This window comes from Drosophila simulans, chromosome 3R (genome assembly GCF_016746395.2).
Source record: "Drosophila simulans strain w501 chromosome 3R, Prin_Dsim_3.1, whole genome shotgun sequence".
NCBI classification, from domain to species: Eukaryota; Metazoa; Arthropoda; class Insecta; order Diptera; family Drosophilidae; genus Drosophila; species Drosophila simulans.
In genome coordinates this window covers 14,503,321-14,527,047 of record NC_052523.2, presented here as the reverse complement: position 1 = coordinate 14,527,047, position 23,727 = coordinate 14,503,321, and the positions used below count along the sequence as shown (strand labels likewise).

At 45.4% G+C, this 23,727-nt stretch overlaps 7 protein-coding genes across 12 annotated transcripts in view; 4 read left to right on the top strand and 3 right to left on the bottom strand.

The window, feature by feature from the left end:
* Positions 1–10,379, bottom strand: part of LOC6728503 (microtubule-associated protein Jupiter) — a 29,327-nt gene extending 18,948 nt beyond the window's left edge. For all 5 annotated transcript variants that reach the window (XM_039295283.2, XM_016176964.3, XM_039295285.2 and 2 more), the window contains exon 1: positions 10,141–10,379. In XM_039295283.2, coding sequence (XP_039151217.1) covers positions 10,141–10,184 — 44 coding nt within the window. In that variant the 5' untranslated portion in view covers positions 10,185–10,379. The remainder of the gene's footprint in view (positions 1–10,140) is intronic.
* A 115-nt stretch (positions 10,380–10,494) lies between these two features.
* Positions 10,495–12,127, top strand: LOC6728502 (transcription factor Ouib). Its single transcript, XM_002103811.4, has 4 exons — positions 10,495–10,766; positions 10,825–11,567; positions 11,629–11,874; positions 11,936–12,127. The coding sequence occupies exons 1-4, from the start codon at positions 10,632–10,634 to the stop codon at positions 12,057–12,059; spliced, it is 1,248 nt and encodes a 415-aa protein (XP_002103847.1). The 5' UTR covers positions 10,495–10,631; the 3' UTR covers positions 12,060–12,127.
* LOC6728501 (zinc finger protein 624) lies at positions 11,894–13,551 on the bottom strand. Its single transcript, XM_002103810.4, has 4 exons — positions 13,332–13,551; positions 12,629–13,275; positions 12,437–12,571; positions 11,894–12,366 (listed from the first exon to the last, which is right to left on the bottom strand). Exons 1-4 carry the CDS (start codon positions 13,452–13,454, stop codon positions 12,147–12,149), a joined length of 1,125 nt encoding a protein of 374 aa, XP_002103846.1. The 5' UTR covers positions 13,455–13,551; the 3' UTR covers positions 11,894–12,146.
* A 184-nt stretch (positions 13,552–13,735) lies between these two features.
* On the top strand, positions 13,736–15,385 carry LOC6728500 (transcription factor Ouib). The gene is made up of 6 exons (XM_002103809.4): positions 13,736–13,967; positions 14,029–14,154; positions 14,214–14,722; positions 14,793–14,927; positions 14,986–15,096; positions 15,157–15,385. Exons 1-6 carry the CDS (start codon positions 13,833–13,835, stop codon positions 15,272–15,274), a joined length of 1,134 nt encoding a protein of 377 aa, XP_002103845.1. The 5' UTR covers positions 13,736–13,832; the 3' UTR covers positions 15,275–15,385.
* A 132-nt stretch (positions 15,386–15,517) lies between these two features.
* LOC6728499 (transcription factor Ouib) lies at positions 15,518–17,095 on the bottom strand. Of its 2 annotated transcripts, XM_016176960.3 has the most exons (5): positions 16,847–17,095; positions 16,374–16,786; positions 16,069–16,314; positions 15,873–15,996; positions 15,518–15,619 (listed from the first exon to the last, which is right to left on the bottom strand). In XM_016176960.3, exons 1-4 carry the CDS (start codon positions 16,955–16,957, stop codon positions 15,879–15,881), a joined length of 888 nt encoding a protein of 295 aa, XP_016035135.1. In that variant the 5' UTR covers positions 16,958–17,095; the 3' UTR covers positions 15,518–15,619; positions 15,873–15,878. The 2 variants fall into 2 exon arrangements, with proteins under 2 accessions (XP_016035135.1, XP_016035134.1); XM_016176959.3 differs by having other exon boundaries at positions 15,518–15,996; positions 16,847–17,089.
* A 140-nt stretch (positions 17,096–17,235) lies between these two features.
* LOC6728497 (transcription factor Ouib) lies at positions 17,236–18,860 on the top strand. The gene is made up of 4 exons (XM_002103806.4): positions 17,236–17,492; positions 17,556–18,454; positions 18,512–18,622; positions 18,679–18,860. The coding sequence occupies exons 1-4, from the start codon at positions 17,376–17,378 to the stop codon at positions 18,791–18,793; spliced, it is 1,242 nt and encodes a 413-aa protein (XP_002103842.1). The 5' UTR covers positions 17,236–17,375; the 3' UTR covers positions 18,794–18,860.
* Positions 18,861–19,002: 142 nt separating this feature from the next.
* Positions 19,003–23,644, top strand: LOC6728496 (nuclear pore complex protein DDB_G0274915). Its single transcript, XM_039295278.2, has 4 exons — positions 19,003–19,426; positions 19,494–19,652; positions 19,722–20,124; positions 20,188–23,644. The coding sequence occupies exons 1-4, from the start codon at positions 19,353–19,355 to the stop codon at positions 23,392–23,394; spliced, it is 3,843 nt and encodes a 1,280-aa protein (XP_039151212.1). The 5' UTR covers positions 19,003–19,352; the 3' UTR covers positions 23,395–23,644.
* The last annotated feature ends 83 nt before the right edge of the window (positions 23,645–23,727 follow it).

Genomic DNA, 23,727 nt, shown 5'->3' with positions numbered 1-23,727 from the left:
GAAACTTTTCGAGAATTATCGTAATCGGTTAAAGGTAAGTTTTTTCTTCGCCGCCACGCCCATTCACATTCACATTTACCTGCATTACCGCATTTGCCTTGACATTTTCCCCGCCCCTCCTGAAGGAAATGCACACAAACTTTTCGCGGCAATTGCAAACTCACATATGGTGCTGGGAATATATCAAATGTAGCATGTAGTTTGTAGTTCGTAGGCCAGGTCCCAAAAACGCTTTCAATTAGTTGGCATAAACTTTAAATTGGGCATCCTCGGCGATAAATTAAAGTGAAATTAAAACAATTGCCCGGCGTTGATGACTTTGCGGGGCCACATTTCTATGAGCGAACTAATTTTCGTGAATTGGCGTGGGTTGGAAGACCTCCACCGATGGCCAAAATGGGTATTATTTCGCATTCCCAGTTTTTGGGTGTTTATAACTCTGTAAACTTGTGAATTGATGCCCCCATAAATGGGATTTTTATAGTAAGCGCTTTTTACAATTGTAAACTTCCAGCTAACACTGGGCGTTATCATCCCATCAGCCCATATAGAAATGGATTATAAATCTTAAATGATCCCAGCGGCTAAACATTTTTCAACGAAGCTACTGTAACTTCGAAATGCCAGTTATTTTTACTAGCTGAAAAATCTATTAAAGCTGAAATTTTTAATGGGAATCTTTGAGAGGCGGACTCGATATGCACACATGTTCGCCGACTGATTCCCTGCGAGTTGAATAATTGCAGCCGCAACTGCAGCAGTAGTTACAAGACTCCCCAACTGCGTTGCTATTCAAATGCAACAATGCCTGCGATGGCAATGGACCCGCAGTTATTTCGAACCCCATCTGACGATCGCATGTCTCAGGTGCATTCAAGGTGCTGTTCCCCACAGTCACCCGCCGCTGGGAAACGGATAATGGTCAAGTGCAGTGCGTGATTCGGCGCACTCCAAACTTCAGCTCGGAACGAAACGTATTGCTGTGGGATTGGATGCGATGCGATGTGATGGGAGATCAGCTCAACGGACTGGGTGGTGTTTGCCTAGCCATTAGCCCAAAGTCGAGTGGCTAGCGCCGAAATTGGGGATCAATTGGGGCTCTTCGATCGGCTTCGGTCTCGGTTACCGAGCCACAATTTCTCCCCGCACCAGATGATGGTCGAGTGAAAAGTTTGCACATAAAGCCAGCCAGCGAAACGGTGGGTAAGTCACCGAGGAGCGGCTAGTGAATTATTATTTGTTTATTGAGCGAGTGAAAGGCACGTCGAGTTTGAATTTGTTCCACTGTCTGCTTAATTAAAGCCACTAAGAACGCATCAGCGCAGTTCCCGACTAAATGATGCCCTGTATCTAAATCTATTTTCCCATTTAATCGCGAAGAAAGTGGAATTTGAATGTGTGGGCGAGATCCAACAACTTTTCTGACTTTGATAAAAATATATACGTGATCTTTCTATATTAATGGTTAGATAAAGCTCTTTAGATTTCGCATTGCCACGCATTTTGTTTAAAAATGTGCTAGCCATGCCAAATATGTTATATGGTCAAAATGAAAAAAGAACGCGAGCAGAAATAAGAAGTAAGAACGTTTTTATTGGTGCAATTAAGAAAAATAGCGAGTTCCTACTACTTTAAAATACGACTGACCTTTGCATATGGTTTAGACAACAACGAAGCTTTTTTCTTAAAAGAAAGGATGCCTTAAAATCACTGTTAATAGCCGAGTCACGACTTCTGGGTGACCCACAAAGAATCCCTAAAAGTTAAGAAAGTCAAGGCTATCGACATTTCCTGCCACATTCTATATAGTCTTTCAGATCAGCTATAGGAATTCACCATATATGTACCTGAATATATAACGCTTGCCATTTACCTTCCAACAAATCTTTGAGTGCCGGGTGTAATTAACTCCCCAGCCAAGTCGGAGACCTCAGGCAATGTCAACGAATTTATGGCTGATTCTGGGAAACTCACGTCTGCCGACCGCTCCGCTGACTAATATTTCCGACCAGAGCGTTAACACAGTTTAAAATCCACTAAAACCTGGTTGGGGGAGATGATAGCCCATGGAGAGATGGGCGGTCGGATGGAGCACGTGTGTGTGTGTCAGCACTTTTCACATTCAGTGGTACGTGCAGCCAAGAGGAAAATGCAGCTGTCGTCGGCGTCGCGATGGAAATTCTTTTCCAGCTTAGAGCAGATCTTAGATAATCCGCAAGCCGAAGAAGTCTGGCTGAATGCGTTGCCCATTTCCCAGCTAATTGAAATTCCTGGAAACTAAATCAAATGTTAGATGAACTGCTCCACGCAACTGGTTCTCACTACGCATTGCCCCATTGCTCCACTCAACTCAACTAGACTGCGATCCCGGATCAGTTTGGATCGTTTGATGATGTGTGGCATGCAGCTGAGCTCCAGTCAGAGCCAGAGCCAGAATCTAAATCCGAATCCGAATCACAATCCCAATCGAATCTCGCGCCTCATCTTTGGCATGCCAACGGAACATTAACGCGAGATGAAATATATACATAGAGTAGACTCTGTGAGGAGGCAGTGATCTGATCTCTGCTCCATTCTCTCCCAAAGATGGCCCAGAATCTACGACTGGGAGCTGCTGGCTCAAATGCATTCCATTCATTATGATTACTATTAAATTAGGAATTCCCGTTCTTTCTCTACTCCTTTTTTTCCCCGCCATTTTCCACTGCATCTTTCGTTCTGCAGCTCCGTCTCAGATGCGAATCATTTTCGCTGGCAGACCGCGCTCAAACGATGGTAATTATTTACGCCGATTTCAGTGTGCAGATAGCAGATAATGCCGCAGCCACAAACAACAAAAGTGCAATTGTGGCACGAACTGTGCGCCGACTATCCCCCGGTCTTCTCATTCCAAAAAAAAAAAAAAATATTAGACAAATGACTTAAGTTAGCGGGGAAATGGTAGATCGTAGAAAATATATTGCAACAATCGCAACTAATGCAGCACGTAATAATTCGACACTCTATGGCGGATTCGTAATAAATTTTGTGGAGATACAAAAACGATCGTATACCGAAAATCGGTCCATAAACCAAATTCAATTGGGCTGCATTAGAAAGTCATTTCAATCATGCGAAAATGGCTTTATGTTCACTAGAACTAATCGCAAAGAGTTTATAATAAATTTATCAATTTTCATATCTATGAAATGAGGCCGCACATTATTAGTTATTTCTCGCAGTGCATCAAGTGCATATCAGGCTCAATCGATCATCTCTGGTGGCTTCCCCATCTCGCAACCGGGACAAACATACCTTTTTGGCCAACAAAATGTGCAAAATGCAAATTCACCTAGCCGAGCAGTCAATCATTTCCACTCATCAATCAATCAAATTCGCACCATGCCAACAGCTGCTAACGCACTTATCAATAGATCATGGCTCTAAACACTGACATCGATATTCCCCAATTGCACATAAATTGCAATGTCATTTCCACATTTAAGAAGAATAAATAAAATAAATATGAAAACCCAAATACGGGGTTTAGTTTAAAGCTTGAATTTTGAGTTTGCTAACCCACCAAGTTTCAAAATAAATAATATATTTCATTGATAATTTATCAATTAAACAAAATATAAAACTCCCAAGGTTAGTTAGTTATGACTGTTAAAAATCTTTAAGCTGCGATTAAACAAATTTATAAATTTGTGAAATTACGATTTTACTTTTACATTTTACATGTACTTGACATAGACTGACTTCAACGCGCCACCTAGCGAATTACCTAGGCACTAGACGTGGGGTTGCCAGATCTGCGCAGAAGTGGCGCTTTCGTTTGTTTTAAAAATTGCCATACAGAGGGCGCCACTGAAATTTAAACACTGAATTTGCTAAATGTATATACAACATTTTAAAGTTTCCCTAATTTATTCTAACTGCTTAATGTCTTATCTCGAAGTATTGCCCCTAATTTGACCCTTAACCCCTGGCTGCCTGCATGCTGCGTCAATAAATGCCGATTTGTGTGTATTTAGGCAGCCTCCTATGCATCTGTTATCTTGACCGGCTGCTATCGACTTGCTTTGTTTACATCCGCTGGGATTTATGGGCGGCGAGACGACAATAATAATCAAGGAAACTCAAACTGAGTTTTCAAATCACCATCGCACACAGGGATAGGGGTAGCCAAGCAAACAATTCGGATTTCGGGTGGCTTAGGCCTGATAAACCCATCATAAATCGATGTTGTATGTACCCCATGAAGAATTTGTCCCACAAATGCCCGCATTTCTCGATTGTTTATGTTTTTCAATCAGCGCCGTCTTGCCAACTAATTCCAGGAATTAAGTTCCGATAAGGGGGGAAGAGCAACCGAAGTGGGGCACCTGCCACAGCCGGTTCTCGAGCGATTCTCCCAAAGAGCGACAATGGAATTTAGCGGAACGGAAGAAAGCGTCGATGGGCAGGAGGCTGGACTCCGCTGGCTGGAACCTGTTTGCTGATCATTTCTGGAATCGAAAGACGAGCGACCGAGCTGCGAACTGCGAACTGCTGATCGGTGAACGATGATCCCTTAGCAGCGATTTGAGGAAGCCAACGCATCTCCTTGGATGGTGCTCGATCATCTCGGGGACCACTTGGCACAAATGACGCGGCACAAATCGCAAATGGCGGGGAGGATGAGCTGTCAGAGGCCAACGGATGCTGTGTGTACATATATGAATGTAGGCATTCCGTCCTCCACTGCACTCACTGTTTGCATGCGAATCCCGGCTTCTCCATTTCAGTCAGAGTGTCAAGAGTGAACGAACTTTGGTGGGGGCAAAGACGCACAAACACAAACTTCCCTTGTCATCCTCATAATCATCAGCTACAGTCAATGGACTTGGCTTAAACTTGCCCCGCTGCCCGCTGCAAGCACAAGTATCGCCATCTAAACAGCAGCTGTGCCAATGATCTGGCACAAAAGCGAGCCCCAGAAACGAACGTGCACTACACACGCGATATCTCAGCATTTAAATAATATGGAGCAAACATTTATAAAACATCTATGCATGTATGCACTCCAAAGACAGTGGGTGATCGCTAAATGAGAATTAATTGGATGCTGAGACAGAGTTTCAATTCATTGCATGTCAAAATAAATCATGCCAAGAGCAAAACGAATGAGACGCACAGCTTTTGTAAGAACTCACATAGCAATATTTCAATGTGGAATATAAAATGTCGCTCCAAGGATGCATCACTGTCACTGATATGAATTGTGTATTGTGAACTGGTTAAAGAAGTCAACTTTAACTTATCGCCAGTCGAAGATCGCTACTCGAGGGGCGTTGTCGGAACAAAAAAAGAAAACAATTTGCATGGATAACCCAGATTGTGGTCATTGACTCAGTGGATCGCATTTCGCATTTCCAGTTTGTTATTGGCGAAAGATCTTTTAAATGATCTCTATGCAACTGGGCCCGAGTTATGGGCATTATGGTCGGACCAATTAAGCGAATAAAAATTCGTCTGGGGTGTGTCAGTTCCTCGAGAAGTTTCCAGAGACAAAAGAATCTTTGAATATATGTATAAGAGTGCTGATTAAAACCAAGCCATAAGAACTTAACATTCTTCATTTTTGTTTCCAGAGAAAGTTCTAGAATGGCATCCTTAGCTCCCGCCTGTCTGAAGGGTTTTCGTCTCATACCTTCATTTATCAACGAACATGCTAACACCGAAATTGATTTAATTTGTGCATAATCCCGGGGAATTGCAATGCTGGAAAGCAACCAACCCTCGGAGAAGTCTCCATAACTGGTGGTGGTTGCAGTGGCAGGAAAACCCCTGCAGGCCGAAAGTGGAGTAGCAAAATTCACTTTCACCAGTCCCACACTCAGCTCCTGCTCCAGATCCGCCGCAGGCCTTCGCCCAGCCAGTGCACTTCCAAATGCAGCGGCATCGGAGCAACCCTTGCGAATCCTTGCGCCGATTGCCTTGTTTTTAATCCTTGAGGGATTTCCACATTTTTGCCAATGGGGGTGGCGACGACGGCGTCTGTCTGCCTGCCTGATTTTCAAGGTCCAAAAGTCAGTCGACGAGGGCAGTTTTGCGTTTTGAGTTTGTGCCTTGACATCGCCGTCAACGGCAACGGCAGCGGCATCGGCATGCAGGTGGTAGCGGGTTAATCGCATAATTGAGCAGCCCAGGAGCAGGCGACACACACTCATCAGTGATTCACAGCCAGGCAGGCAGGGAGTTCAGGCAAGCTGCCAGGCAGGCGAGCGAATCGTCTGGCTGCAACAAAGGAATAACACACCCTGGTCGAGACTCACAAAGAAATCGCCATGGAACGTGTGAAGCCTGCCGATTATGGTGGATACGGGCGAGGAGCACCGCGGCCCACAATGCAAATATGCACAACTTATAAATACATCGGATCCGAGTCTCTGTGTGGGAGCAATTCATTTAACCCGAGTCGAGCCAGCTGGCTCGAAACTGCAAATTGCAACAAAGAGCGAGGCCGGAGAGAAAATTGGCTGAAAGGTTTTCCATCAGCGGTGCTGCTGCTGAGTCAGGGATCCGCGACTTGGATCTCTGGATTCGAGACAGCGGTTCGGCAATAAATTCATAACCAAAGGGAGTTGGGGAGCCCGATTCATGTACACTTGCGGTCGGAATAATAGAGCAGCTAATTAAAGTCGATCAACCAGGTTCTTAATTTCACACCCGGAATATTTCTGCGCTTGTAAGTGGTAAGAAGCATTGATGAAAGCATGGAAGAGAAATGGGAATGCATTTAACAAGGCATTAATGGCATGGCGTAAATTATATATGGAATACCATTATTCCAGTTTCGCTATTAACAAGGCTATTTAAATGTCTAAACTGTTATTGCAAAACAATCTATACTATTATAAAAACACTTTCCAACAAATGTCATTTGAAGCTTCACATTAATCATCTTGTTACGTGTTAATAAACCATGGAATGGTTATAACTGCTCCACTATTTTTATGGCCGCCTCTGTGTAGACAAGCAGAGGGCGTAGATCTAACCATAATGGTAATCGCCCATGTACAACAACCGCCAGAAGGCAGATACGACGCAAACGGATCGTTCTGCAAATGGCAAGCCGATGCAGATAGCTATGCAAAACGGGTAATCCAAACGGCCGGCCTTATAAGGCGGCCAATGGTCCAAGCCAAACAGCGAGAGAGCTACGCGTTATTACTTAACAACAATTGCCGAAAGTGAGCTCGAGTATCTGGCTTTGTGTGCCCAATTATAGCGGAAATGTTGCCGAAATTGTCACTCAATGACTCGCCTTCCTTGGCGCAGATAGACGCCACAACGAAGACCAGCTGTCTGCTTATTGGAGCGTTTAGCATTGGCCCCGCAGACAGCCTTGAGATTCGCATCGACGGCAACCAAAGCACTGGGCTTTATGTACTGGAACTGCAGCCAAATAAGGACATCGCAGTGACGCAATCATGGACTTACCTGCAAAGGGAGAAAAGACAACAAAGAAGAGTCAGTTAGTAAGTGCACAAGTTCTAGTTTTTATTCTATTCCCCTACATTAATCATCCATCTATCAATTGGGTTGCCTTTTGGGCATGACTCACGGCTGAATAATGAAGATCTCCCTGTTTTACAGGAAACGTGACTAGCTAGGGCTTCCCTAATTTACACAAAAAACCATTTATCAGCCAGGCCCACCCTGACCAACATCAAGAGCCAAATGCATTTGGAACACTGACAGATACCGAGGACGGAGGACGGAGGACAGAGGACGGAAAACATGACAGATATGTCCTACTATGGCCTCTGTCGGGGTTGCTTATCGTGGGTTGAATGCGTCAGTGACTAAACTCTAAAACTCCTCCTCATCCAATACACTCAAATTTGTTTTTCAAACCATACAATTGTGAATATATTTATGGGGCTTCTAAACTGGATAAACTATTATGCAAAGCTCTTGTTATTTATAAGCTCGTATTTTTTTGTGGTTCGTTCTTACTCGTTTTAGCCGTTGGCCAGCTTTTGTTAGACCCTCTAAGCTCAATAAATTTTGTAAGTGTAGATCTAGCACTATTCCTATGTCGGATTAATGTGGGCCCGTCTGTCTGCATTTTGGGTGCGGCTAGGCTGGCTGCATTCTCTGGCCGTGCAGCTTTCTCTGGATGTTCTGCCGGGAATTAGACCCATTGACTCATTCTAGGGCTGCGCCCAATCCCAATCCTAGGCCCAAACCCACTACTGCTGGCCAGCCAAACTAGTCGCGGCTAGGCAATCAAAATCGACATTTAGTTTTATGGCGAGTCAAACAACAGCAGCGGCAGCCGGCGAACATGCAATGTGTCCCGAGTTCAATGCACTTGCCACTCAGCCTCAAACTCTGCTGCAGTGGCTCTTGGCCAGATACACAGGCATAGCATACTAGCAGATCGCGTGACTATAGTTAAATATAGTTAAGCACCGAATGTGGCACGTGACGATATTGGGGCAGAAAGTATCCCCCATAATGTGTTATATTGTGGACACGGCTTTTTTACCGGGAAAACAACAATTTCGGTGTCCGGTGGGCAGGAGTGTGCCCTTAATCACTGGCCACCACTGTGGCAGGGAGCGACGAAGAAATGAGAATGCCGCCATCGACTCCAATTGCAATTACTCATCATCTATCGCGGCAATTATTCGTAATATAATGATAAGTGCGAACCAAAACAGCTGCCAACAGATTTCCTAGTGACTCAAGGAGGCCATTTGGAGCAGTGCTCGCATACTTGGCTACCTTACTCATGGAATCCGGAGATGTGGCAAAGGTCAAGTGCGTAGGAACTAGTGTCCATAAATAGTCAAGGAGTTGATCTTTATATGGGAATTTGCCGTTTAAAATTAGATGTTTGCTTTATATAATGAGTTAAATAAAAATAGCTGGTAAATGATATATAAATTCCCATGGTATTTTTATGTTACTGGAAATGAAAGAGTTCCTTTCTATGGATAAAGATATATGATCTCAATGCAAAATGTACACATTTAATAGGAAATATACTGATTATAGAGAACTAATCGTAGTGCCTGGTAGAAATTTTACACTATAAGATTGCTTATGATGGCTTTAATTTCTGTATATATAATGGGAAAATTAGCAGAAAGATAAATAACGAGCGACAATTAAACTAAAAACTCCAATAATTAGTTTAAAAGTTGGAAGGCATTAAATAAAGTAAGCGATATATAGAGTACCCTTAGGTCCAACTCTTATTGATTTACACTTTTGAATGGGCCCTGTACAGTTCTCCCCAGTTTTTCGCCTACTTCAGCTAGTTTGATGGCCGGCACAATGGTGGAGTGATGACCAATTTGAAAACTGGCACAGAGAATGGAAAACACAAAAACAACCGAGGTGGCGCTTGCAGTCATAGAGACGTTAGAAGAGGGGTGCGGTGCGGTGCGGTGCGGGGTCAGGGTTCGAGATGTCCGTCGGCTGATGCGCTAGATATAGTATATGTGATATATGTACGTATGTTCATATAATAACGGGGGCGGGGGAGGCAAACTGGCACACTTGCTGACATTGCAGTGTGCACTTAACTAGAACCACCACTGTGCAGCACTCACACACACACACGCACACTCAGAAATTCCCGTGCATGTACTAACTACTCAAAATGGTCATTTTCCCGGTTGCAGCTGTGAGAAGTGAGGTCCTATATTGACAGCGGGGGTTGCCTACGGAGCACACATATCAAATATCGGTTGTTAAGGGCGTTTTCTAACGAGTCCACAACAGACAGAGGGAAATGGAGTTCCGAAATCGAATAGGAATCACCAGCATAATCCCTGCCGATCCAAAACGAACAGTGCGCCTAACTGTTAAACCAATAAAAGATCAATACACGCATTGGGCAAATTAAGCGGCGAAAGCGCAAAAGGAGAAGGAATTCGGAACGGAAGTAGGAAGAGAATTCGCAGTGGAAGCACACAATAAAACCAACGGAACGTTAAAAAAAAAGGAAGAAGCGAAGAACGGCACTCGGTGTTGTTTTTGCAAATCTGCAAATCCCAACCAATACCACCGTGTACACCCACACACACACATGCACACGCGTAGATTATTTTTCAAAAATGCCGGCAACTGCTCTTGGTTTTGATTTGATGTACTTACTTGCTGCTGGCCTGATTATCGGTGCAATCAAAGTTGGAGATCATCTTGCCGCTTTAGACGCTTATTGGACGCTCGGTAACGATTAAATGAAAAACTGGCACACACGCAACAAAGTGAAACACACAAAATACAAGTGGAAATGCACGGGAAATTGCAGATGCCGCGGCACGTTCGTTCAGTTCGAAAGGCGAATTAAGTGTGGCTGCTGCCGAGCCGCTAAATGACGCCGTCGGCTCAAAAACGAAAGACACTAAATAATACCACAGCTGCAGTGGCGGCGCTATAAATTGCCTGACGGGGCTTGAGTATTTTTTTTTGGCTTTTTCGTAGCTAGTTCAGGCTTAATGTTATCTTACAACAGAAATGTATTTAACTTGTCGGTATTTTTTTCACGGCCAATGCGGTCACACAACGCTAAAATTGTTTAAAACTGATTTAATTGAAATAGTCCTTGATTTCCAGCTCCCTTGCAATAAAAAACGCTATCTAGGATGGCCAATTTGCCAGTTATTCTGCAATGCAGGATCTGTTTGGGCGATTTCGAAGAAAGCCAAATGATGTGCCTGTTTAAGGGTAAAGGCGAAAGTGACCTCAGAAAAAAGTTGGAGCTGTGCTGTAGGATTAGGGCAAGTGGAGCTGACTACATGGGTTATATGTACCATATCATTACTCCAACTTCCCCAGGTTCGCCAATCCCCGCAGCTGCCCGAGAAGGCCTGCAACAGCTGCTGCGAATTCGTGCAAATGTGGTTCAACTTTCGCCAGATGTGTCTGAACTCGCAGGTCTACTGGGAAACAAGTTCCTCGGAGAGACCAGAGGCTCTGGCCCAGGCGAGCGATGCCGAGTATATGGAGTACCTGTACGAGAACCTACATCTGAAACTAGGCACAGAGAACCAGGAGCAGGACGAGATAACCGCCATAGAGGAGGGGGATGAACAGCTGGAGGATCAGTCCCAGGAAGTTCTCGATTTCAACGGATTTATCTTTAACGAATCGATTGAACAGGACGAAGAGCCTATTACGGAGAGTCCTGAGCAGATGCTGATTTCCCACATGGACTCCTACGTTGATGATCAACAAATGGAAGAACTCATTGATGATAAGAGTGAGCTAGTCGAGGACTTATCGAATGCAAACGAGTATTATGAGGTTGAGTACAGGGACGAGCAACTTCTCCTGTCAAGCGCTCCCTCGCCACAGCCCAGCTTCAAAATGGACAAACAAAAGCCGGGTAGGCCCCGCAAACCGGACGCCGAACTGAAATTCAAACGCAAGGATATCAACGCCAAGGAAAGGGGAAACCAGTCTAAATGCAAGGACGAGGAGAAGTACATATGCATCCTGTGCGGAAACGTCTATTACAAGAAATCTGTTTTCACGGCCCACATGATGACCCATTCGGAATACAAACCACACCAATGCGAGTAAGTGATTTTACGTTTAGGGAGGAAAAAATATATCCTACAAAAATGTTATTGCTTTCAGAATCTGCAATAAATCTTTTCGACAAATGGGCGAGTTGCGAGCACACATCCGTCGTCATACGGGCGACCGTCCGTACAAGTGTTTGTACTGCGACCGCCACTTCTACGATCGCAGCGAGCGGGTCCGCCATGAACGGGTCCACACCAACACGCGCCCTTATGCCTGCCAGGAGTGCGGAAAAACTTTTACGCACACAGCCATCCTCAAAAATCACATCCTTTCGCACTCCGACCAGAAGAATTACAAGTAAGGGAGAGTAATCCTCTCTAGAGATTTGCACTTTTTATTAATAATTTGAACTTTTCAGCTGCGGTATCTGCTGCAAGTCATTCACTCTGCTGCACCAGCTGAAAGCTCACATGCAAACGCTAACCCACCGCAATAAATTGGAGCAAAGCATTCTTAGCTCTCCGGAAGTGTTAGAGAGCTAATATAGTAAATTAATTGAGGAACTTAGGTTATCTATTATAAGTAGTATAAAGGCAATTTTTACATAATAGACCAGCTGTTCTTATTAGCTATTCCACCACGTCGCTGTACTTCTTAGCTATCATACGGTGCGCAAGAGACTTCTCGTGCGCGGTAAGTTGGTGCTTAAGCCGAAATTCCTTTTTACACATGAGGCACTTGTGAGACTTTTCAGACGAATGCAGGAAGTAGTGAACTTTACGAGAGGAGGACAGAGAGAATGTTTTTCCGCATATGTTGCAAGCATAGGGTCTTTCATTCGTGTGCAAACTGAAATTAAGAAATTCAACATTAGAACTAAAATGCTGTACAAAATATATATAGTTTTTATGCATTATACCGTTCGTGCTTGCGATGAGAGCTGTTGTCGGCAAAACGACGCGAACAGTAGCTACATTGGTAAGGTTTCTCGCCCGTGTGGATCCGCATGTGTGTTTTCAGGTTGCAGGCGGCTCTGAATGTCTTTTTGCAAACCCTGAATCAAACATTTTATATATGAAATATTATGTTAAGATATGTAACGGGTACTTACTCGCACTGGTGGTCCTTTTCCTTGCGGTGCATCTGTGAGTGTGCATTTAGCTGAGATACGGAGCGGTATGTGTTGCTGCAGATCTTGCATCTGTACTTGTCCGGCACGCAGGCCACTCCTAGATCTATCTCGTAGTCGGCGCTTGGCTCTAGATTCTGGCAATCCTCGCTAGTCTGAAGACTGTCCGTAGCAGCGCTGCTTTCTTGCGAATAAGTTTCCGAGTAATTTTGATCGGCGCTCTCCCTGTCCAAATCCATATCACCGATGGTAAAGTCCTCCTGGTGTATGATTTCCTCGTTTTCCTCATTAACGTTCAGTTCATACACGAAATCGCTTGAAAATTTATTTGTGGGTAAGATTTCATCTTCTTTGGAGGTTTCTAATGCATTTTCTTGAGTCTTAAAGTTATTGGGATTCTCTTTGATGAGTCTCGCCGAAATGCTCTGCTTCCTGGCGCGTTTTTTCTGTTCAAGCGTTTCCTTATCCTCCAGCGTCTCAAATGCCGATGCGGAGGACAGAGTTTGCCGAACGAGGCTTCTCAGGTGCTGATCGGATTGTTTGCACGCCCTTAGGAATCTGTCCACCTCCTCCAGTTGCATCAAGCATACTGTGCAAATCTGGTCCGGCAGTCCATCGTCCGGTTCCACCTAGGAGAGGATTTGTAACTGGTAAACTGGAAACCAAACAGAAATCGAGTACTCACAGCTGTGCCGGCATAGGAGATCAACAGTTTGTGGGCATTGGACTCGAAGAGCGAGTGCAGCGTGGATTGCGATCCTTTTTTGCGGCAAGTGCGGCACATGCTCCACTTAATGCTGATTTCCATCGTTATATCCGCAGGAACTCCCCTTTTGCGTCAAATGCCGATTCAAATGCCATAGCTGTGCATTAAAAGTAAAAGGGTTGTCAGGTACGCGGAATTAGAAACAGTTTTCAATGTTCCAAATATTTTTGTATTTATTTTTTAAAACTGTATTTTTATTGCAGATTCAAACTTAAATATTTAATAGAGCCCACCTGTTACTTTTAATAAAGAAATATTTAATTATTTAGTTTCAGTTTTTATCAATTATTCAATCGATATGCCGATAGCAAGTTCGATAGCCACTTATCGTTTTGCGTACCTGACAACTCTGGGAAAAGTTTCAAGACGCTTGTTTATTTTAGAATTGCAAGCATACGGACGATCAGGACGTGCAAAATAATGCCCGAGTACATGTTGTGCAGAATCTGCTTGACAGAGGACATCAACTCGGAGGCGATGGCGCCCTTGTTCGATGACAACGACGCCCAGTGCCGGGAGCTGGTGCGCAAGATCGAAGAAGTGGGCAGCATAAAGGTGCATGTGGATGCAAATGTAATCTCCGAGCCCAGCGACTTATCCCACTCTGTGCTTTCAGCTGGTGCCGCTGCAGAACATCCCCAGCATGTTGTGCTACAACTGCGTAGAGCGGCTGACCAGTGCCCACAAGTTCCGGGAGCTTTGCCAGGAGAGTGAGCGCACATTTGCCACCAATGTAGTCAAGGTACGTATAGTGTTGATGGGCTACATATAAACATCCCACTTGATCCGGTACCATGTCAGGCCGAGATGAAGTCGGAGCCAACGGACGAGGTGTCGCACGTAGTGGCGGACAACATCGAGTACATCTACGAATCGGCCAACGACTTCATCGACGGTGTCGAGGAAGACATCGGAATGGAGAACATCATGGAGGAGCCCCTGGAGGATGTTGTCGCGGAAACGTCGCAGGCTTACGAGTCTAGCACTGCGGGGGACGACCTGGATGAGGATGACCTGCTGGTGCCGAATAGCACCGATAGCGACTACCAGCCCATCGAGCGCTACCGCAAAACCAAGGTTCGGAAAACGCGGATGGCTAAACGTGGACGTGGCCGACCCCGCGGTGCTAGCTCCGGACACACACGCAGTTTTAGAGAGGAGCGTACGCCTGTTCAAGCTAGCTGCAAATCCTCTCCCGAAGTATCCTCCACGAACATTATGTGCGAAATCTGCGGAAATATCTACTCCAAGCGAGCCGCTCTCAACATTCATATGCGTCGTCATATGGCGGAGAAACCATTTAAATGCGAGTGAGTATCTAAATGATCATATAAACCATTTATATTATGTAAATCTTATTCCCCTTACTACCCTTACTAGAATTTGCAGCAAATCTTTCGCGGGTCCATCCGAATTGAATCGCCATATCCGCGTACACACGGGCGAGAAACCATTCTTGTGTAAATACTGCAACCGCTCGTTTGCGGATCGCAGCTCCAATATTCGTCATGAAAGGTGAAGGTGCAATTCCTCATAGTAATCTTCTTATAAACTAGACCTGTTCCTTTTGCAGAACCCACACAAACGAGCGACCTTTCACTTGCTCCACATGCGGCAAGGCATTCTCCTACTCTAACGTGCTAAAAAACCATATGCTCACCCACACGGGAGAGAAGCCTTTTCTGTAGGTGCTCCGTGGACTGCTTTAATCATGGATAACCCTGAATTCCCTTTAATTTTTCAGCTGTCGAGTGTGCAATAAGACCTTTTCCCGCAAGCACCAGTTGGATCAGCATTTGGGCACCATGACCCACCAACAGACTGTAATACACCACAAAAACGAACGGATGGGGCGCTATTAGTCTAAAGCGATGCAATACAATCTCTGTTAGATAATTCTTTAATGTACATTTAATTATAAAAACTGTAAAATAAAAAAGAGTACAAATGGTCCGACCGGATGTGTAAAATAATCGGATTTGTAATATTACTATTGTGTTAAACAATTTGTTCAATAACACAAGTATATTTATTCTAATTAGATTTTTGTTATGTTTTTTATTACGTCCAAATGTTCGAGAAGAAATTGAAACACAATTACAATCTATGATTTTGTGCGTTTATTTGGTAGTTTTAACATCATTTGTGCGTTGTAAATGTTTCTTTTCTTTCTGCTCTGTCGAAGACTTTGTTACAGTTTGTGGAAGCTACAATATGGAATAATAATCGAATGGCACAGGATTAATTAAATCGTCTTTTTTAGGATAAGTAAATATGTTTTTTTATAGGTTTATAACTTGCAAGACGGGAGTGAGGCGGCTCTTCTTCTATTCCTTGGGGAAACAATAATTAAAACAAAATATGCCAGATATTGGCATAAAATGGGTTCTAGCGAATACCTGTAGTTAAATGTACGTCTACCTTGTTGAAGAAAGGGACGCGGAATTTTAGGATTCTTACCGATAGCTAATTAGTGTAATGACTAGATAGACAGCTGCTCTCTTCTTTGCGTTTATGAGAATTGCTGGACAGGTGTTTCCTCAAATGGGAGATCCGTTTGAAGTGCTTCTGACAAACGTAGCAGCTGTAAAATCAAAGTGTGTTGAAACGTGTAATACAAATAATGTGTAGAGCTGGCAGAAATCGAAATGCCCACTATTGCTTCCGCACGTCCACATGGGTCATCTTGTGCTTCCTGAGACATCCGGAGCTCACAAAACTCTTTTCGCACGTGTCGCAATCGTAGCGGCGTTCGTTCCGATGGCGCCGATGGTGCTCCTGGCGAGCGCCTGAAGAGGAGAACCGACGTGGACAGTAGACGCACACGTATGGCTGCTCGCCCGTGTGGGTACGCGTATGGGTAGTCAGTTCCTTTCGAGTTGCAAAGCTCCTTTCACAATTCCTGAGGAGAAAAATTGTATGTTAGGTGCATTAGCCCAATGGTGGTTAAGGATAAATTACAAAAAATCACAGTGGAAATTCTTGATGCCCGTGTGACGGAGCATGTGCTCCTGAAAGTTTGACTTGTTGTTGACGATCCTTCCGCACTCAGGGCATACATATGGACCAGTACCTCCTTCAATTGCCTTTCGATGGTTCAAACTAGCCGGTGCTGAGACGTTTTCAGCACTTGGCATTGGAAGATCTTCGCCTTCAGGCATTAGAATGGACTCGTCCAACTCACTCTCAATTTGGTTATCATCGATGTCTTCGTATATTATTGGATCTGTGGAGCAATCCTTGCTGCCGCACTCAATCCTTTCCAGATTCTGTTTCTCGGTAATGATGCAGCGCTGGCGGAACTTAATGGCTGCCTGCAGATTGTCCAGGCAAGTCGTGCACATTTGGCCGGATATTTCTTTACTGTAGCTTAGCTGGAAAGTATAAATAGCTAATTAAGTGCCTCGATTAAGGAATATTTTTAGACACATTACCTCCACTCCAGTAATGGAGTGAATTTGACGAACTAGATGACCGTTTCCTGGACCAAACAGGTCTATTGGGGCATCTGCTCTAGAGCAAATGCGGCAGTTCAGAATTCGCATCTCGGCTTTTAGTTGTTCTTAAATAATTGTTTATTGTTTACGTTTCGAGCAGCTTTTGCGAAATGTGTCGTTAAGCTATTTACATGGTCACTCTAACTTTTGCACACATAAACGCTGTTTAGAGTTTTTGTACAGGGATCAGTACCTTAAGTTGATAAACTTTATGTAATAAAAATACAAATATGTTTTCTAATATTATTTAATAAATGTGCAATAATTGTTTACTGCACTTTTTAAATCATTTAAGTCACACGATGTCATTGCCGCACTTATCGATTTTGTCGATAACAAAACCAGCTGTTGCATCACATATATATACATACATATGTGTAGTGGATGCGTTTACAAAACAATTGGTTGTTTATATTCGAATTAAACTGAAGTTGGTCTAAACTTCGGTTTGTTTCCAACAAACATTATGGCGCTCCAGTGCCGGACCTGCGGCAGCATCATCTACAACAAAATGCCCAAGAATCTCTTTCATATTGAGAACGAGAAGATGCTGCAAGACATAAATCTTGTCACTGGCACAACGGTATGTAATCTCGAAATAAAAATGGATTCTATTTGATTTGTGAAACATTTACTGTGATTGCAGCTCCACAACGATCCAGAGCTGCCGAGCAGCATATGCGCCTGCTGCACGCTCGACTTGAACCAAGCGATTTTGTTCCGGGAGCGGTGCATCCTAACTCAGGAGCAGCTCGTCCATCAGCGTAGATCTCCCGAAGCGAAGGAACCGGCTGAAGATGTTGAGGAGATGGCATCACCGCCGGATTGTCTGAACGATCCTTTCGGGGAAGTCGATGAATACATTGTGGAATCCCCAGAAGAAATTTTGGATCGTGATAGTGATGCGCATCATGAACTGGATGAGGATCATTATATTGATTCTGTCGAAGATGTTGATGCACTTCAAGATATGGCAGAAGGTCAGCTAAAAGTAGCCGAAGAGGATTCTCAAGATGTCGAATCTCTGGTCTCAAGTGTGCAGAAAGAACTTGAGAGCATTTACAACGACGACAGCAACTCGGATAACAACGAGGTTTTGCAGGCCCAAAACGATTCCTATTTCCATGAAACTATAAACGAATGTGAATTATCCTCGAACCCAAACACTCCGCTGCCCGAATTGAAGAGTGCAGCTGATCGGTCAACGAAGCCAGCGACCACGAAACCCAAGCGGAAAAAACAGTACGTTACGTGGAAAAACATGACCGAGGAGCAGATCATAGAGCGTAAACGACTGCAGCGTAAACGCGAGTGTGTTTGCGAACAGTGCGGCCGGCAATTCACCGACCAGAGCAATTTCAAGCTGCACATGCTGCGGCACACGGGCAATAAGAACTTCGCCTGCCAGCAGTGTGGCAAGCGGTTCTACACCGACCATCTCATGACGCTGCACCAACGAATCATTCACCAGGGCGAAAAGCCATACGACTGCCGCTTTTGCACCATGTCTTTTCACAATAGCAACACTCGCCTCATTCACGAAAGGTAAGTGACGTATCCTTGCACATTTCTGAGCTCAAACTAAAAACAATCCTTTGCTAGGACTCACACCAATGCGAAGCCCTACAGCTGTCATCATTGCGATAAATGTTTTAAGTCAGCTTCGGGACGTAAGCGGCATGAGCTAATCCATACGGGAGTGCGAGCATTTGCGTGAGTATTTTAACTAGGCGTTGGTATTTCGAAAGTTAATACAACTCCCTTTGCAGCTGCACCATCTGCAAACAATCCTTCCAGCGCAACACTCACTTAAAGGCCCATCTGCGATCCAAGTTTCACACTGCAAAAGCGAGAACCATGGGTGCGGAGGTACTACAATTATAAGCTGATATAGTATTTTAATTGAAAAACAAGTATTAGATATAAGAAATAAAGCAATATTTTTATTTAATTGGAGTGCGAACATTTAAGTCGCGATAACATTTTATTAACCCGCTGCAATAATCGACCCATGCTACAGTGCAGCCCTGTCGATAAGTTTCCAAGGTGGCAACGCTGAAATATTTTAAAATACATTTGGAGCGAAAAATAGAATTGTTATTCAATCTTACACGTCCGCCCGAAATTTCAAAAAAACATATGACGGAGAAAGTATTAAATATTCTTATATATTCTTAATCGTTTGAAAATTGAGGTTTATTTAGCCAAAGGCTGACGGATTTTGGTATATTTTGGCGCTTCAGCAACGGTCACACAGTTAACATTTCGTATGAAATTCACATTGCATTTCTCTTTAGAATTAATAAAACTAAGCAAAAGAAAGTTCTTGTCAAAAAAAGCGGATTGCACACGATCCTTTACGACGAAGCTTGATTCACCCGCCAAAAGTGTTCCCCTCCGCCCGACTACACTGTGAGAAAACCGGTTGTTGACCTTCGGCAGCATGGAGCGTCGTCGCTTTAACATGAGCAGCATGTCACCCATGGCGGATTCCACGCGGATCGACGCGTCGCTGATGTGAGACACCACCTGTCCAACTGGATTTAAAGCCGGTTACTAATCAAATTCGTTCTCCTTTGTTTAGAAGCAATCGTCCGGCGGCCAATTTCCTGAGGGGACTGAGTCCCAAGTCGAATAAGCTCAATGGCACACGCACTCCGGAGCGGTCCTTGATGAATTGCTCTGTCTCATCGTCCAGCTCCATGTCGCGACAGAAACTGAACCGCAGTCAGGTCGATCCCAGGTAAGTCAAGCCTTGTGTACCATTTCACGATGTGACGAAAGTGAAATAACAAATTTCCCTAACTTTCAGAACATTTGCCGATGCGCACAGCAGCGGACTGTCATCCCGGATCGTGGCCTTAAGCGAACGCAGTGGTCTGCAGCGCAGCATGTCCGCCAGCAATCTGTACAATCCCATGACGCAGCCGCGCAGAGCGCCCGCTTCCCCGTTGCCCTACAAGTCAAGGGGGCCGACGCTTTCGATCACGCAGATTGCACCACCGGAGCGCAGCTTTTATTCCGGCAACACGCTGTCAAGCCTGTTGCGATCCAACTCCTTGGTAGGGTTAGTGCAAAAAACCAGCGAACAGGAGCAGCTTTCGAGAGAGAATCGACCCATATTGCACCCACCTCATCCACAGCATGAGAGCGAGCCAACTAGAAGCGTGCTGGAGGAGCTTAAGGAGATCTCCCGAAAGCGCATCAACACTGGAGTAAGTATAAGCCATCATTCATTCTGTGACAAGGACACCGGCTTACACTTGGCTTGCTTTCAGGATACGCAACATGCTCAAGACAACACGAAAAGGAGTTGCCTGCGAAGCTTTGACTTTGTGGACCATCACCGTCATCAACAGCAAATACATCATTTGCAGCAACAGCAAAATCAGTCCTTTAAAAGGCAACGAGAGCTGACGGTATCGGTTCCGCTTAGGCATCATTCGACATCTTTGTCGGCTGCTCCTCCTGCATTGCAGCATATGCACTCGAATGGAAACATCTCCCCAACTCAATCTCCGGAGCAGGTGGCCAAACGGCGCAATTGTAGCTACAGCAACGACATCGCTTCCTCGCTGAGTTCCAGTTTCCGTCACAGCAACAAGAGGAAGCTGTTGGACATGCGAGAAAGGTTTCAGCACAGCAAAAACGACACACTAGCTAGTGGTGGAAGCTCGCCTGAGAACTCGCCCGAAAATGTGGCCAAAATTCAACGTAAAGTTGATGCAGAAGCTGTTAGCAAATCAGTGAGCATGCCCGTCGTTGCTGTGTCGGCAGTTCCTCCTTCACGAGCCATTTCGGCACCTGTGATTCAAAAGGCAGTTCCGCAGGTGACGGAAAAACCTAAGCTTACACTCTTCAATGCGCGACAATCTGAAACGCAAGCGGAACAGCCGCGGCACGATTTGAGTAGCCCGGAAGTAGATGCCGGCGAATATGCAGGCATTCAGTTTGTAAAGCCTAAGCAGCAGAATTCCATGCTGGCCGCGAAGAATCCTAGCTTAGAACGCACTCACAAGACCAAACTAGCCATTATGCTAAGTGGATTGAAGGGCGAACTGTACCAAGGTGAGCCGGACGAACTAGATGCCCCAGCGCCAAAGTCAGCGGCATCGCCTGCAACGCTTCCTACTCCCATCAAGCCCATCATCATAGCTCCTGTAACCACATCCACAACGGCCGTTATTTCCACCGCAACCGTATCAACTGCGCCCAGCAAGCCGGTAATACTAAGTAACCAGGTTATAAAGCCGGCAGATGTGCCAAATACGATTAGCACTGGCTCAGTGCCCAAACTTATGCTTGGTCAGCCTGCGCCGCCCGCTAAAACGGAACAAACACCACCAAAACCCATCGACAAGGTCCCGGCAGGACAAGCAGATATCCCAGCCAAGTTTGAGCTATCAACCAAACCCGTCACTCCAGCAACATCAGCTCAACCACTAATCAGTTTTGGCACACCGAAATCCACAGCCGCACCATCATTCTCATTTGGAAGTGCAACCAATACCTCTAGTAGCACTACTACCAATACTACCAATACTACCACATCAAAACCCATATTCTCGTTCGGACAAACGCCTGTCAATGGTCCCACAGTAGGCGGCCTTTCTGTATTCAAAACTGACACACCGGCAACAACTTCGGTTAGCACAACTAATCCTGGGACACCGGTTACATCTACAACTACTTTCGGAGTGACACCACCCAAAACGACGACTACAGTTGCTCCGACTACAACTGTTTCGCTAAGTTTCGGCCAGCCGAATTCAGCAACTTTAGTCGCCACCAGTAAGAGCACCACAACAGCCACGATGCCATCATTTGAAGCAGCAAACACAGCAGGGAAACCGATGTTTTCCTTTGGTAAATCGAACAATTTAAGTTCAGGAACTCCGACAACCAAAGGAAGCGATGCAGCTGCCGCCAAGCCCGCTCTATTCAGTTTTGGAGGTACCACCACTCAGCCAGCTGCAGCTGCAGCTCCACCGACACCGGTATTCGGAAGTCTATCAAAACCCCTAGCCGGAGGTTTTGCATCGCCCGGGGCAAACAAATCTGAGACAACTAAGCCTGGCATCTTTGGCAATTTGGACAACGGACTTGGAAACGCAATGAAGCCCCCAGCTAATGTAGCAGCCACAACCGCCGCCGAGCTTCCCAAGCCATTTGGCTTCGCAGCTACAACAACCGCTGCTGGCGGAGGATCAACTGCCACAAATCTCTTTGCATTTGGAGGGACGGCCACTTCAAAGGCAGCGGAACCAGCTCCAGCTAGCCAAAAAAACCTTTTTGGACAAAATGCAACCACAACTACGCCCTTTGCATTCGGAGGAGCAGCAGCAGCCACCACAGGTAAAAGTGAAAATAAGGACAACAAACCATTTGCATTTGGCGGAGGTGACAACAACGCGGTAGCCAAGCCAAGTGGAGTATTCAGCTTTGGTGGCACGGACAAGAGTGCACCACCAGCCTTTGGCAGCGGAACAACATCGGTAACATCTGCCACAGCAACACCGACAAACAACACCTTTGGGTTTGGCACGGCTCAGAAGCCTGCAACACCCATGTTCGGAAGTGGATCAACGCAACAGTCTTCGACACCGGCAGTGGCAGCCACTAAACCTTTTACATTTGGTGGTCGGGCTCCACAAGCTCCTACTACACCGTCAGCATCTCCAGCTTCTGGAGGATTCTCGTTTTCCGCCGTTGCGGCCAAAAATACTACGGCGCCAACAGCAGAAACAAATATGTTTGGCAGCCCCGCCAGCGCCAGCAAGTCAAGCTTTAACTTCGGAGGAAACACCGCCACCCAGGCGCCGGCAGCAGGATCACCAGCTGGTGGCTTTTCATTCGCCGCGGCCATTAAGAAGGAAGATCCTCCAAGCACCAATATGTTTGGAAGCCCCAACACCGGAGTGGTGAAGCCTAACTTTGGCTTTTCAAGCACCAATCCAACTCCAGCCCCTACCTTTGGCGGATTCGGTGCTCCAGCAGCGGCTGCACCAACAGCAACTTCAACTAATCAGAGCAAGCCCTTTGCATTTGGGGCTAGCACTCCGGCTGCTGCCCCCAGCGCAGCGCCCTTGGGCGGCAATCTGTTTGCCAACGCAGTGTCTGCTACCCAAAACCAAACGAAGCCGCCAGGAGTCTTCTCATTTGGTACGGCTAAGAGCACCGCCGGCACCACAGCCGGCAATGCCCCCTTCTCGTTTGGAGGCGCATCTGCTGGCGGCATCGCCTCGCCGCCCAGCAATCAGGGTTTAAATACCGCAAAGCCATTCAGCTTTGGTGGCGCTGGCGGCACTCCAGCCCCGAATGTCTTTGGGAGCCCAGCCCCTGCTCCGCCAGCAAGCAATCCAGCCGGGGGCTTCAACTTCGGCGGCGCCAGTCCAGCCCAGCAGGCGAATGCCGGCAACATGTTTGCCCCCCCCACACCGGAGGGTCGTCCGATACGAAAGGCCACTAGGCGGCTGCAGAAATAAGTCCGCTTCAAAAGTAGCTCAAGAGATTGCTAGTTAAATCATTACATTTACCGAAAAGGGAATGACTAAAAACAATTAGTAGGCAGTCCGCTTTTGTAATATATAAATATTAATCGACTCTGGTTCGTTCTGTGAAATGTAATTGACAGACTTCTCCTTAAATTGTCACTAAAGGATAGCTAAATAATAATAAATAATTTATAACTATTATAAGAAACGCAAAAAAGCAAATAAATGTTATTGAATCGAATATGAAGATTTTCAACGTATGAAAGTGTTTGAATTTCATTTGGAATATTTCCCCGTGCCTGATAAACTAAAATAGAAACGCAA

Coding starts and splice junctions, on each gene's coding strand:
- LOC6728500 (XM_002103809.4), top strand. CDS start 13,833: ATGCCCGAGTACATGTTGTGCAGAATCTGCTTGACAGAGGACATCAAC. Junction 13,968..14,028: donor AAGAAGTGGGCAGCATAAAG/GTGCATGTGGAT, acceptor CTGTGCTTTCAG/CTGGTGCCGCTGCAGAACAT. Junction 14,155..14,213: donor TTGCCACCAATGTAGTCAAG/GTACGTATAGTG, acceptor GTACCATGTCAG/GCCGAGATGAAGTCGGAGCC.
- LOC6728496 (XM_039295278.2), top strand. CDS start 19,353: ATGGAGCGTCGTCGCTTTAACATGAGCAGCATGTCACCCATGGCGGAT. Junction 19,427..19,493: donor CGGATCGACGCGTCGCTGAT/GTGAGACACCAC, acceptor TCCTTTGTTTAG/AAGCAATCGTCCGGCGGCCA. Junction 20,125..20,187: donor GAAAGCGCATCAACACTGGA/GTAAGTATAAGC, acceptor GCTTGCTTTCAG/GATACGCAACATGCTCAAGA.
- LOC6728502 (XM_002103811.4), top strand. CDS start 10,632: ATGGCCAATTTGCCAGTTATTCTGCAATGCAGGATCTGTTTGGGCGAT. Junction 11,568..11,628: donor TACAAACCACACCAATGCGA/GTAAGTGATTTT, acceptor TATTGCTTTCAG/AATCTGCAATAAATCTTTTC. Junction 11,875..11,935: donor TCCGACCAGAAGAATTACAA/GTAAGGGAGAGT, acceptor TGAACTTTTCAG/CTGCGGTATCTGCTGCAAGT.
- LOC6728499 (XM_016176960.3), bottom strand. CDS start 16,957: ATGCGAATTCTGAACTGCCGCATTTGCTCTAGAGCAGATGCCCCAATA. Junction 16,787..16,846: donor ACTCCATTACTGGAGTGGAG/GTAATGTGTCTA, acceptor TATACTTTCCAG/CTAAGCTACAGTAAAGAAAT. Junction 16,315..16,373: donor AATTTCCACTGTGATTTTTT/GTAATTTATCCT, acceptor TTTTCTCCTCAG/GAATTGTGAAAGGAGCTTTG.
- LOC6728497 (XM_002103806.4), top strand. CDS start 17,376: ATGGCGCTCCAGTGCCGGACCTGCGGCAGCATCATCTACAACAAAATG. Junction 17,493..17,555: donor ATCTTGTCACTGGCACAACG/GTATGTAATCTC, acceptor CTGTGATTGCAG/CTCCACAACGATCCAGAGCT. Junction 18,623..18,678: donor ACGGGAGTGCGAGCATTTGC/GTGAGTATTTTA, acceptor CTCCCTTTGCAG/CTGCACCATCTGCAAACAAT.
- LOC6728501 (XM_002103810.4), bottom strand. CDS start 13,454: ATGGAAATCAGCATTAAGTGGAGCATGTGCCGCACTTGCCGCAAAAAA. Junction 12,572..12,628: donor GAAAAGGACCACCAGTGCGA/GTAAGTACCCGT, acceptor TGTTTGATTCAG/GGTTTGCAAAAAGACATTCA. Junction 12,367..12,436: donor TCTCATCGCAAGCACGAACG/GTATAATGCATA, acceptor TCTTAATTTCAG/TTTGCACACGAATGAAAGAC.